The 15,265-nt window shown below is 33.2% G+C and overlaps 1 protein-coding gene across 1 annotated transcript in view; it reads left to right on the top strand.

Moving 5' to 3' along the window:
* Positions 1-10,010, top strand: part of LOC110338481 (vomeronasal type-2 receptor 116-like) — a 30,882-nt gene extending 20,872 nt beyond the window's left edge. The window contains exons 5-6 of the mRNA XM_021221818.1: positions 991-1,114; positions 9,070-10,010. Coding sequence (XP_021077477.1) covers positions 991-1,114; positions 9,070-10,010 — 1,065 coding nt within the window. The remainder of the gene's footprint in view (positions 1-990; positions 1,115-9,069) is intronic.
* Positions 10,011-15,265: the final 5,255 nt, after the last annotated feature.

Genomic DNA, 15,265 nt, shown 5'->3' with positions numbered 1-15,265 from the left:
AATGTACCACAGTTTCTGTATCCATTCATCTATTGAGGGACATCTGGGTTCTTTCCAGCTTCTGGCTATTATAAATAAGGCTGCTATGGACGTAGTGGAGCATGTGTCCTTATTACCAGTTGGAAGATGTTCTAGGTATATGCCCAGCAGAGGTATTGTTGGGTCCTCCGGTAGTACTATGTCCAATTTTCTGAGGAACCGCCAGACTGATTTCCAGAGTGTTTGTATAATCTTGCAATCCCAGCAGCAATGGAGGAGTGTTCCTATTTCTCCACAACCTTGCCAGCATCTGCTGTCACCTGAATTTTCCATTATTAATTTTGCTAGCTTTTTCAACCTCTGGAGATGGAGACCTGCATGTGGTGAATCTTCTATCTACTGGCTTGCCTATGTCCAATAAATAAACGCAGAACTAAAATAATTTAAGAAACAATTTGGCGATGCAGTATATTTAGAAATATGTATTCTCTGAATGGAGAAAAACATGTATAATGCTGCACTCTTCTATCTTCTATACATTTGTTTTGAGACATCATCAGATTTTAAGTGTCCCTGCTTAACTTAATTAAACTTATCTATATATTTCTTCCTAGATATACACATATCTTTGTTTCTATGACCAATCTAAATCCTATCAAACTGGCAGACCAAATTCACAATCATGGTGGAAGTAAAGGTGATCAATGTATTAGTCAGAATGTACAAAGATAGTATCACTGTGGAGTGATTCTATGATTTTCTGTATTATATTCTTATTACCTAACTTTCTAAAACTTGCCAATACCTCATTATGTGTACAAACTCTCTAATACTCTGATAATTCTCAGATAAATCCTTAAGCACGTTTGTTTTTCCAGGGCATAACCTTTCTAAATAATCCTCTGTATATACAAAAATACTCAGGAATTCATTGCATAACATTAAATTCTATTTGTTATTATTTTTCATAAGACCATAAGATTTAGATAATTTTCCTTTCATTGTCCTCAGATCCCTCAGTCTGTGTGCAGTGAGAGTTGTAGGCCTGGATTCAGGAAAGTAACCCTGGAGGGCAAGGCCATCTGCTGCTACAATTGCACTCCTTGTGCAGACAATGAGATTTCTAATGAGACAGGTAAATACATGTTTTACAGAAATCTTTCCCATTTCTCCACAGGATTCCATAATGAGCTAGCCAATGAAAATGGTCTGAATTCAAATCAGAAATACATATTTTTATTTCTTTTTCAGGAATTTACTTGTCACAATTCTCTAGCATTTATTTGAAATGCACTATCATAGTCATTAAAATTGTATTTTATTCATATCTGTGATTCACTGTCAATATTGATTGTGGAAAAAAATAAATATCTTCAGTACACTCCACAGTATGTTTCACCCGATGGTACCATTTCTCCAATATTGATAAATTTTCAGTATAGTATTTTCAGCTATATTTCAATAAATTTAATACTCATATCATTTACATGTTCATAGTAGTGATAAACTCCAACTCATTTTCAAAATATATTTTCTCTCAATTTTAGTTGTTTAATAATTTTGTACAATGTGTTTTGATTCTATACAGTCTTTGTTTTAGTTAGGATTTTACTGCTGTGAACAAACACCATGACCATAGCAACTCTTCAAAAGACAACATTTAATTTTGGCTAGCTTAGAAATTCAGAGGTTCAGTCTGCTATCATCAAGATGTGAACATGCAGCATCCAGGCAATCATGGTGTAGGAGTAGCTGAGAATTCTATGTCTTATTCTGAAGTCAAACAGGAGAAGACTGCCTTCCAGACAGCTAGGACCAGGTTCTTAAAGCATATGCTCATAGTGACAAACCCACTCCAAGGCCATACTTCCTAACAATACCACTCCCTGGGCCCAACATATACAATTCCATTCCATTCCAAGTTCCCCATAGGCTTCTTCAAATGCATGACTCTACAGGGGTCATATCTAGCCACAACATAATTAAAAAGTACATTTAATCCAAATTCCAAAGGCCCCATATTCTACATCAATCTCGACAATGTGAATAGCCCAAAGTTCAAAGTCTCCTCTGAGATTCATCTGATCCCTTAACTGCAATCCCTAAAGCAAGACCAGGAACCAGCTGGGAAAACTCCAAACTCTACATCTCCATGTCTGATGTCAAATTGGACTTCAAATCCCCAACACTTTTTCCATCTTGTTGAGATTAACAAAACTTTTTATCTCTTGGTCTGATACCACTCTTGGTTAGCAGCTCTCCTTGGCATGTATCTCACAGTTCTGGCATCGTTAACATCTTAGGGTTACCAAGTCAACTTCAACTTCACAGCTTCTTGTTCCAAAGCTGTGACCCACACTAGATCCTCACAGGGGGGGCTCCTCCAAAAGGCTTATGTCACTTTTTAAGTTCTACCCTCTGTTCCCCTCTATTCTCTCTTTGTCTCCACTCTACTGCTACTGGTATTGTTGGTCATTATTCCACAGTGTATCTCCAATACACTAGGCATCTCCAATACACTAGGGTCTTCTGCTGCAACTAGGCTTTACTAGCAGCCTCTCATAGTCCCCTTTCATAATATCATGATTCAGCTTCTTTACATGTCCCCCTTAATCCTGGGTCATCAATTGCAACTGAGGCTGCACCTTCACCAATGACCTTCCATGGCCTCCCATAGTGCCAAGCACCAGCTGTTGTCCATGACCCTCTCATACCTTAAGAGCTAGTAATACCAGGGCATTTATTACACATTACCAAGTGCAGCTCTAGCTGTAAGTGCAACGTTTACTATCTCTACAACACAGCTTCTTTGTGCTCTCAGAAAACACTTCCCAGATTTCACTACAGTGATGCTGGTCTCGTGTGTGTGTGTGTGCGTGTGTGTGTGTGTGTGTGTGTGTGTGTGTGTGTTTTGGTTTCTTTGAGACAGGACTTTCTATGTATAGCTCTGGGTGTTCTGGAACTCACCCTGTAGACCAGGCTGGCCTCGAACTCAGAATATACCTGCTGCTGCCTCCCAAGTGCTGGGATTAAAGGCATGTGCCACCACTGCCAGGCTTGGTCTCTTCTTAATAACTGCTAGTCTCTTAGCTCCAGCTAACTAGCATTAATCATTCCAGTAGTCTGTTCTATTTTTAAGCCTAAAACCAGCGATGCATGGTGATGCTGTTGATTTCTGCTGTTTGCTGGGTCTGAAACTATGTCCCCCTTTATCAATAACATTATCACCAGCTTTCTGTTTACCTCCTCCTTCATAGCCTAAGCTTGGCTATTATGGAACTTCCTCTATAGATTTACTTGAACTAAGAGATCTACATGCTTATCTCCTAATGGCTATGATTAAAATTGTGTTTCCCCCATGCCTAGAAGTAAGCTTATCTCTGCTTGAAAGCTGCTCTTTATTAGGCTGGACTTGAACTCAGATACCTGCTTGCCTCTCTGTCTTATAATTAAAGATGTGTTCCACTATGACTGAACTTAAACTTAGCCGGAGGGGATCTTTCCCACAAGCCCTACTCCCTTAATCAGTTTATTTCCTTGAAAATAGGATTCAGCTGCATTCAACTTCCTGATGCAACTTTAATACTTGAACCATGTATTTCGTATTTTTCCTTTTTATCTTGCTCCTTTTTCATTAAATCAATATTCATAAAAGTAAACTTTAGTAACCACACAACAGAATTTATACCAGAATGTTTTGTGACTTTCTCTTTCGAAGCAATTACTCTAAATCTCTTCACCTCAGGCAGATTCCTTGGACAATAGGAAAAAGCACCCACATTCTTAACCAACACATCACAGAAACAGTCTTTATGCCACATACTGAAATTCTCTACTGAAACCTATTCAGCCAGGTGTGCACAGTTCAAATCACTCTCAGCAACAAACTTTTTCATATTCCTACTAGGATAGCCTATCAAGCCCCACTTAAAGGATTTCACTGCTTTCCAAATCCAAAGTCCGTAAATCCGCATTTTTCTGAACATAAGCATATACCCCAGTCACAGGTACCAACTTCTGTCTTAGAGTTTTACAGCTGTGAATAAAAACCACGACCACAGCAACTCTTATAAGGACAAAAGTTATTTGGGGCTGTTCAGTTCAGGTTCAGAGTTTCAGAGGTTCAGTCCGTTATCAAGGGATGAAGGGCATGGTAACTTCCAGGCATGCATGGCATACAGGGAGCTGAAAGTTCTACATCTTATTCTGAAGTCAAACAGGTCAAGACTGCCTTCCAGACAGCTACAATGAAGATCTTAAAACACATGCCTCTAGTTATATACCTATTCCTACAAGACCCCACTTATTATTGACACACCCTGGACCAAGCAGATGTAAACCATCACACCCTTCTCAACTCTCCCAGATTTAATCCCCTCTTTCCTAACTATTCAAAATTTTGTAATGATCTAATGTATTCTTTGATATTCATCTTCTTTTGTGTTTGTAGATCTCATTTGAAAGTTTTCAACAAACCATGTGATGCATGATTAAATACTACTTTGCTCCCAAGAGCTACAAATTGCTAATATATTATTTTCTGGGGTGTGTTTGTTTGCCTTGCCTACATCCACTCTCTATGTGGTAGTTGCTTAAATCTGCAGCCTTTTAAGTAATTTTTCTGCGGCCTATAAATTCGTAAGTCCAACTGCTCAATATATTCAGAAAACACCAATTTCTTGTAGTTATCTACACATTACAGATATAGCAACCTTCCTGCCTTCTCTTGAATAGAATTATAATAAAATATATTATTTTGTTATTGGAGCTTTCAGGGAAGATTAAGGTTTGAGATCTTTTGGGAGGAGATGCATTATGAGAGGCAAGGTTTGAGATTTCAACGTCTGTGTGATATCTGATCTCTGTTTTCTTCTAATTCTGCTATAAAATGAAGGTATAACAATTTCTCAAGTACTTCATTGTCATTTCTGTCTGGATGCTCTCATGCTTCCTGATATGGCAGAAGTGGACTAACAGTCCAAACCTATAAGCAAACACCCCAGTTAAGTAATTTTTTGTGAGCTATTGTCTGTTCATAGGAATAGAAAAATAAACAAGACAATATAACAATAAAATACCTTAAATGTTTTTGAAAATTTTACTTAGAAAATATCTAGCTGAGGTTAACAAAGAAACAATTGATATTTACTACTATTATCACACATATTTTCAGTTTTATTAGTTATATATCCTTTTCTATTTTCTGTTGCTGTATGTGGATACTACAGATTTTATTTTTAAATACATTAGATTAATATGTCATTATTAGAAATGTGACAGTAATATTTTGCTAGGATCTGGGTAGTTAGCTTTTATTCTCAGTAAGAACACAGTAAGTGTGTATGAGACAAGGACTACTGTCTGGACATATTTTTATTAGTTGTTTAATACATTATTGCATTTCTATTGTGTATTATTTTAAATAAGCTTAAGTGTGTAGCCATGGAGTCATAAAATTTATATTGAATTTGATTATTTTATGTTATAATTACATTATAAAATGTAGTAGAAATATTTTTAGTGAACAGATAAAGTGAATTAAATGAGAGTTTATCAAGTTTTACTGTCAATTTTAAGTTGGTAAAGAATAATGTGTTATGGAAATATACAGAATCTAAATGTTGTAACATGATCTGGGAGACTACGGTGGCAGCTGTCAGCCCTATTCTCTTCTAATTCTCCTTGGTATTAATTTCTCATTTCACCATTCACAGTCCTTTAATAGATTTTAATTTAACTAAATAAAAGTTGCTCCCCTCAAGGAGATAACTTTACATAGAACCATTGTTACCTTCCTTCATGTTGTGATTTTCACTGCATTCAAGAGAGTAACATGTGTAGTAAATGAAATTTGGTGTTTAATTTAAGGTCAGTTATAGACTAGGTGAGAAACTATTACTAATGCTTTCATGCAAGTCCCAAAATCAACCTTTGAATTATAATCACAATTTTTGTTTACACTAATACTTAGATGTTGTGGTATTTAGCTGTGACATGAGAGTGTGCTAGACATAAAATGGCAAAGTACACAAATATATATATATATATATATATATATATATATATATATATATAAGAAAGGGGTTGAGGACTGCATGATGTTCAAGAATGCATTCAAAGATACTGACTAGGTTTATTCTTGGCTTAAAACAATTACCATCAGATTTTTATGATGCCCTTTATTTATATCCTAAAATCCTATAATTTTAAAAAATCTTTACAATTACTTGGAGCTGCAAGTTATACTTTTTAATGTAATTTTATAAAAGAGAGGGGTTGAGGAGTGCATGATGTTCAAGAATGCATTCAAAGATACTGACTAGGTTTATTCTTGGCTTAAAACAATTACCATCAGATTTTTTGATGCCCTTTATTTATATCATAAAATCATATAATTTTAAAAAATCTTTACAATTACTTGGAGTTGCAAGTTATACTTTTTAAAGTAATTTTATTTACTGCATTTAAGAAATTGTTTTCTTACAGTAGTACCTCTGGTCACCCAACCTGCATTTCTCCTGTTTGTTTTGTTTTCTGGGGCTTTTTTTTTTTTTTTTTTTTAATCGCAGTAGGCAGACGCTAACAGAGGTAGTGTATATGCTTTCCTAATCACATCCAATGACATATCTTTTGTTTTCCCATTCCCAAATCTCCTACTGAGTCAGAAATTTGTAAATGTCAGTACTTTTTAATGTTACTTGGCTGACAGCAAAGTTTCAAACCCACAATTAACGTGAGGAAAAACTTAAGAGTCAAAAAACCAAAGACAAGAAAGATATATCACATGTACATATTCAGTCATTATATAATCTGTGATGATTGATGTGCTGACAATGTTAGAATACTAAAATTAAAGAATGTCATTTAACTTCTCTAAAGTTGGATATCTAGTATTTGAACACAAAGCATTTTCCAACCCTATCTTGTTAATATTAAACAATTTGCATAAATAATAAGTTCATGTCATAGCACTTGTAACTTACATTATATTCTCTCTAATTTTCATATATGCCTGGAAGTTGAAAATTTGCCCTTTATTACCTGAGCATATTTATTGTCTACTATAATTAAATATTTAAATTCCAGAAACACCATATGCAACTATATCCTCTGCTTTCAGTGTATATACATATTAAAGTGTAAACAATTTGTAATATAGAGATATATAATAAGTCTAAGAGTTCTTTTGGAATATTCAATATCAACTTTGAAAAATAAGTAACATGCACAATTATGATATCTTCAACAAAGGAAAATTATAACTCGGTATTTTTGTATCTATTAAAATTGAGTCTAGGTTTGAATTAATTTGGAAATGTTTAAACTAGTATTTATTTATTTCTTTCAAAATACTGTACAATATATTTGATATTTCTGCCTTCAAAGCATACCAGGATCACCTGTACATATATACTTACCAAACATTTTTGTTTTCACTCAATAACAAAAAACAAAAAAACAAAACCAAAAACCAGTAAAACCTTTCTAATACAATTTATGTTACCCAAATATGCTTGAATGTGTGGCAATCACTGTAGAAAGCTCTACTTTATAGCGTTCACAATTTTATACAAGGTTGGTTTTCCTTAAAATAGCTCCTCAAGTAAGGGTTTTATTCATGTCACTCTTCCTTTCATTATAATTTTCCATCACTCTGATCTTGCAGTGATCATGCACATAAAGTCACAACACGAATTTATATATAGACTTCTCATTGTCCTGATGTGTTTTTATGTCAGTAAATCTTTACTGTCTTCTGAGATTTCTGATTTTTATGAAGTTTCCAGTCTCTTCTACAAATTCCACGTTTCAGCAATAGTACATTTTACTCTCAAATGTTTAGCTCCCCAAATCCTTCCATATATATATATATATATGCTTATGAAATGTATATTGATAAGTATATGTGTATGTATAGTATGTGTATGCCTCTGAGTATATATGTATGTATGCTTTTGTTCATATCATATGCATGTCACAAACTAAGTTTGTGAATGTACCCGGCAAAAATCACAACAATCAAGAACAAATCTGCCAAGGATTCTATTTATTAATGCTACAGTACAACACTGTACATTTCAAATAAATGCTAAACATTTCAAATTTGATAATATTGCTGATGTAAACTTGTGTAAAAACATACTATTTTTGAAGTTGAGATATTTATTTATTTTTATTAGTGAAATAAAATTTAATGTATGGTGGTCAATTCACATTTTAAGAAATATATAAATATTTGAGCTAATTAATAATATAAAATAGAAATCTGGGTATATATATTTTAGGTTAATCATAAAAATTTATAAAATTTCAAGAGTACACTAATATAAATGTGTTTTCTAATGTCTGTCAGCTCTTGCAGTAATTTTCTATCTGAAAATTGATACTTGGCCCAAATGATATGAAAATATTTGATTTGATAATTTACTAATATAATGGGGTCTATTCACTAAACTCCAGCAGAGAATAAAGAAAATTTAAAATCACACAGAATTTTAAAGAGAAAAGTATGTATTTGACTGATGTGAAAAAGCATTATATGAAAAGCATTTCAAAAAATACTCCCTCTTTTGCATGTATAACTGTTAAAGCATATGTAATAGGTGGGGTGATATCAGGCCCAAGGTTTCTATATTCAAAGTAACTCCATATATTATTCACAAAAGAGATATACTAATGTTATAAAAGACAGGAAAATTGTAAGTCAAAATAGGAAAGACATTAATCAATTTGTCACTGTAAAAAGGACGGATTTTAAGAGAAGCTACTGGAAATGATGTCTATCTGAAGAATGACATAATTTTCTATAGAAATGTAGATAGTTTCTGTAAGGGAAAGAGTGTAATGGTAGCAAAGAAAGAGTGATTAGATGAAAACATATTATATGTGAATATAAATACTAAAGAAAATACATAAGAAAGAAGGAACACTTTGTAAGTACAGAAATATTCACAACAATGTGCTTATTATCTTGAGAAAACAAAGGTGAAATTTGTAACAGTCCTTTTTATATAGAAATGTATCAGAAGAAAATAGAGAATCAATTCAGCCTAGACTCATGATATCATGATAATCTATATTTCTGACCAGATGTGGATCAGTGTGTAAAGTGTCCAGAGAGTCATTATGCAAATACAGAGAAGAACCACTGCTTCCAGAAAACTGTGAGCTTTCTGACGTATGAAGAGCCCTTGGGGATGACACTGGCCAGCATAGCTCTGTGCTTATCTGTACTCACAACCTTTGTAATTGGGGTCTTTGTGAAATACAGAGACACACCCATTGTGAAAGCCAATAATCGAGGTCTCAGTTACACTTTGCTCATCACAATCACCTTCTGTTTACTCTGTTCTTTGAATTTCATTGGTCAACCTAATGCAGCTTCCTGCATTCTTCAGCAGACCATATTTGGAGTTGCATTCACTGTGGCTCTAGCTACCGTGTTGGCCAAAGCTATTACTGTGGTCATTGCCTTCAAGGCCACCTTTCCAGGGAGAATGGTGAGGTGGTTAATGACATCAAGAGCTCCAAACTATATAATTCCTCTTTTTACCTTGATTCAACTTCTTCTTTGTGGAATATGGATGGCAACATCTCCTCCATTCATTGACCAAGATGTTCATGCTGAACATAGACAAATCCTACTTTTTTGCAACAAGGGATCATCTGTTGCCTTCCACTGTGTTCTGGGATACCTCTGCTCCTTGGCTCTTGGGGGTTACACCATGGCATTCCTATCTCGAAATCTGCCTGATACATTCAATGAATCCAAATTTCTGTCATTCAGCATGCTTGTGTTCTTCTGTGTCTGGGTCACCTATCTTCCTGTCTACCACAGCACTAAAGGAAAGGTCATGGTGGCTATGGAAGTATTCTCTATCTTGGCTTCCAGTGCAGCCCTCCTTGGCTTCATATTTGCTCCTAAGTGTTACATTATTTTGTTTAGACCAGATAGGAATTCATTTCATCATATCAGGGAAAAAACACATTCTGGAAGGAATAAGTCTCTTAAAATTCAGTTGAAAAAATAAATTTAGCTTCTATATTAACCACTTTTAAGAGGTTTGAATTCATTCCCTATTCCATTGTAAACATATGTTATACAATTATAATATGATTCTGGGCTACATAATTTACTTTTTAACCAAATATGTTACAGTGTTATAGTATTAGGGAACTTTTTTCCATTTGTGAACAGCAAACACATCTGGTCTCTTTCTACTCAACTCCCATGAATTAGTGGCATTATATATGGATAATATTGAAATTTTTATCTTTTTTTGAAATAAAAATGTTTTTGTCCTTTTCTTATTTTAATTTGCTTATTAACCATAATTAGCATATTATTTCCTCTGATTGAAGTAGTAATATTTTTAATATGAAATGTTCATCAAAATATAATTTCTTAATGTCCATTAATAAATCATACTGAAAACTTCATTTCTATATATGTATTTTATACTTTTATTGTATATTCAGTTTTCAATACATCAGATTTCATAGTGAATAAATGGTATTTCTAAAGATATCAAGAAATTTATTTAATTTTTAATGTTTTGTTTGGATTTATGTGGTTTTATTAAAACAACAACCGTATCATTATTTAAATGGAGTCACATTTGGAAATAACAACACTTTAGTTTATTGTAAATTTATGTTACATATCAAGTTTGTATGTAGAATTTTGTAGAAATGTATTTTATTATTCAAAATGAAATATGAGTCTATCTAGAACAATTAATTTATACTGGACTACATTCAGACCATATTCATAGTATGACAGATTATGCTATGTGTCCAGCTATTTGAGATCTACCTGATTATTCTCACTTCCATAATATCTGCCAGCCTGAGAATGAACTGTCATGCCTTATCAAAAATATGCCTCTAGATTCTTAAATGTTGAGGTATAAGGTTGATAATTGTAAATAATTGTAAGGATAACACTGTTATCATGGATTATCAGTGATGACTAAACAATGAATCTAGACATGATTTTAACAGATAACTCTTTTCTGTCATTGTTTATAAATGATTGCACTCTACATGTGTACTTATGTCTAAGAGAATGTTAGAACTTGTATCCAAGGAGAGAAATGATATATACTCTCATTTGTAGAAAAAAGCATCTATCCCTGATTAGTACATTTTGTATTAAAAACCATTCTGATATATCTATACATCTGTCTATATCTATATTATTTATACATCTATCTGTATTTATCAACAAACATAGTTATGTTGATATTAGTATGGGTATCAGAATAGACTTAGTTATATGGAAAGGTTCAGATACAGATATAGATGTATTGCTGCTTTTGTCTGGTCATTTTTAGGCAGTCATATTTGTAAGACTTTATGTATCTTTATGAGTAGCTACTTCCAGTCCAGAGACAAATTCTCAGCAAATTTCCTGCATTGCTGGTTCTTTAAATCTCCTGTCTCCTTTTTACTAATGAACATTGATCCTTTGTTTGGTACTGTGTTACACATATAGGGTGTCCTCTACAATTTTGTACTTTGATTGGTTGTAGATATTTTCAATGATCTATTTCTAATGCAATGAGAAATTTTCTTGATGAATGCAGAAGACAAGAGGTATCTTTCACTATGTGCATAACTATTTAGAAAATTTAGAATCTATATTGTACCAGGACACAGCATCAGTAGCTAATAGTTTTCAGAGACAATATAAGGAGTGTCAAGGAAGAAGTTTGTCTGACACATTGGACATGATAGTTTTCACATCTTGACAAATGAATCCCATGTGTGTGTGTGTGTGTTTGTGTGTGCATATATATATATGAGACCAGACAAAAGCAGCAATACATATATATCTGTATCTGATATGCATATATATATGTATATATGCAAGTACATATATATACATGTACACCTATATGAATATATATGTATGTCACATGCTAAATGTTAGTGAGTACAGCTCATGATACATTAACACACAGAACTACAGAATCCTAAGAAGTTCATTGAAAGTAATAAATGATTATAATAGTATATCTAACCTCCCTTGGAAAAAAACAGAAATTAATGAAAATGGGCTATGCTAATGACGATTGTTCTTATAACCACATATGTGCCATTCATCTGATTTTGACACTTTACTACACTGTAATATGTTTAAACTAATATAAGTTCTTTATTGTTGGCTTGCTTTTTTGTAGCATTGTTGAGTAAATATGCATTTAAAAATGTGTGGTCTAGCAAGTTGACTCTAGTGGCTCCTCCACTTTCTTGTTTTAAGATTTTATTTTAAGCATGGACTTTGTTTCTTTCTGTTTCTCAGACTCTATTAATTTTGCTCTTTTTTCTGTATGAAAATATGTATGTATTTATGTATGTGTGTTTATATACAGCCCACCATCTTTGTACCAAATGTCTATCTCTTTGTCTATCATCAAGCAATCTCTCTATCTCTCCGTCTCTCTCTATCTATCTATCTATCTATCTATCTATCTATCTATCTATCTACCTATCATCTACCTATCTTTATCTCTCTCTATATATATCTATGTACCTATCATCTCATCTCTCACATATTTTCATCTTTCATTTTTCTTTCATCTACATAATTGTGTAGTCTCTAATATATATCCATCGATATCTACTTTCTATAATCGAAATTTCTATCATTCCGAATCACCAGTCTGTTGCTCTATTTATGCTCCTATGCAAATATTTGTTTATATACCACAGACTGTGCAGACAAAATAAATTATTTGTTGGCAATAAAATATTATTTTAACTCTTGGCCTCACACTTAAGAGGAAAGAATGAACATTAATACATATGTAATGAGGTCATTATTTCATTTTTTAATAAAATCTAATGACAATAACTGTCCATAGTTATGTGAGTTACCCTCGATTTAATTAATTATTCCATTGTTGTATTACTTAATTTTCTCTTGGTTGTAAGAAATTACCTTAGGTGAAACACTAAAGGAGAGGCCATATTATTTTGTTAAAATATTTTTAAATGGCATTATATCTGTCATGGTAGAGAAAGAATAAACGAAATATCATACTAAAGAGAATATTCTCAACCCTTCATATCTTCTAGAATGAGGGAGCAGATTAAGTAGACTGTAAAGAAAAAGTAGACAAAACTGGTAAAGTTTTGTGACAGATGATTTCTGTCCATGAAGCATTTCAGTATCTTAAATTTTTTTACAATATTCAAAATAGCAACTTGTTGGGGACAATTATGAGTAGAGTGCAAAATATACACCATGTATCAAAGTAAATACTGAACTAACATATAAGGTATATGTTTCGATAAACTAGTCTCCACTTGACAACTCCAACACTCCACTTATTACTACATTACACATTACCTCTATCTAGGTAAAAATTCATTCTTAAATGCAACTGTCTTCAAATTGATATTCTATATAAGGCATGAGCTATACTGTCTAGTAGAGTGGCTTTGTGAAGTCTTGGTACAAGCCACCATGTGTTTCTCTACAAGGTTTAATTTATGCCTTTTTAAATAGTACCCTGTGAGATAGACTGCCTCAATCTGCTAGCAAGTCAAATCATTTCATTTTTTTCATATATGGTATATGAAGTAGCTTCTCTATGATGACCTATACAGATATTTTCTTATGTAGTTGTTTCATAGCATGTAACCCCATTTAGTTCTTGTTCTCTCTACAAAAAAAAAAAAGTTGTATTTCTGCTTTCTTCATTAGCCTCCTGTGCATTGTAGCAAAACATCAATAGACCTTTACTAGTGACACAATACAGAACTTGAATTTTCTTTTTTGGAAAAACTAATTACTTTATTGGAGTTAGCTATAGGAGCATAGTTGAAAATTTACTTATAGGAGCATGGACAGCTCTAAAACACTTATTAACTTAAATTGTACTTTAGTAGTATGACTATTCATGAATATTGTGACATTGGAACTCACTGTACAAGAGTCATACAACTCAAAATGCCTTATCATTCTCTTCTGTCTGCAGAGATTTGTATTCTTTCATCATCTTAGAAGGAAAGAGGTTTTGATATTCTCAATATCTTTAGAGTCTTCCAGGCTCATTAGTTCTTTACCCCTGATTCTAAAGGAGTATCCATTTGACATAGAATATTTCTGGTTAGAATTTTCTGAGTCATAATAACCATGTCTCCAGGATGAAAAAGTTTTAATATAGAAGGCTATTACTACTTAATAAACAATATCCTCTGTATTCTGTAAACATTATTTACTGTTATGAAATTACAGAGCCTGTATTTCAACTCATTAAACATATTATACAAAATTGTCTAGAAACATACTGTGAAACTTATAAAAACCACCAGTTGTAAGTAAAATGTGCTTATATTTAAATATAAGATTTAAGGATATGGTGGATTTCTGTTTCCAGAACATTTAGAGATTCTGCAAATATTTTATGTTTTTGACATTAGTTTCAGTCACCACAAGAACATGTCGCGGAAGTTACACAAGTAGCACCAGACAGTCTTTTGAGGAGGATAAGATAGTTGAAGCCTTGTGAACACACCCACACAAACATATTTTGAAGACTTACTCAGAAGAAAATTTAAGTATAATTCGATCACAGACTCTATAGGGATACCTGGATCATTTTGAATCAGCAAGAACACAAGTGAGAGATACAGTGTAATTTCTAGGCTGTCTTGAATTTTTTTCCTTTAAGATCTGGTCACTGCTTCTTAGGGACCCTCCAAATATCTCACGTAGACATAAGGCTTATGAGACAAGCCAGCATCATTTTTTTCTCCACAAACTGCTCTCCCACACACTACTCAGATGGTCAGCTTACAACTTTGTTTGCTCTGACAATTTTCTTCCAGTTCATCTCTATATTGGATTCTGTACAAAATATTTGGATTCAGTAAGAAATACTATGGATTAAAACAAAACAAAACGCTTCCTGTCAGAGCTGTGGGCCCATTTATCCTAAGCATTTTTGTGATCCGAGAAAACTATAACTACTTCCTGGAAGAGATCTTCTAAAGGGTCATGTGTCCCAGAGTCCCAACTAGAGTCTTTTAAATTCCTCCTTAATGTCTCCTTTTCCTCTGACCTCTCCCATTTCCTACTGCTATCAGCACAATCTAATGTATTTTCTTTAAAAATACAGAATAGTGGAATTTGGGAATCTGTACCTGTTCTCGAAACATTCATAATTCCACAATCCTTAATCTTGTACCTCTTGTATACCAGGAAATTGTTACTTACTCCAAGTTTCAGACAGAGATGTTGTCTCAAAGTCCATATGATCAGTTCTGTTCAACA

Source organism: Mus pahari, chromosome 21 (genome assembly GCF_900095145.1).
Source record: "Mus pahari chromosome 21, PAHARI_EIJ_v1.1, whole genome shotgun sequence".
Classification (NCBI taxonomy): domain Eukaryota; kingdom Metazoa; phylum Chordata; class Mammalia; order Rodentia; family Muridae; genus Mus; species Mus pahari.
The sequence above is the reverse complement of the archived record's forward strand: the minus strand, read 5'-3'. Positions and strand labels throughout refer to the sequence as shown.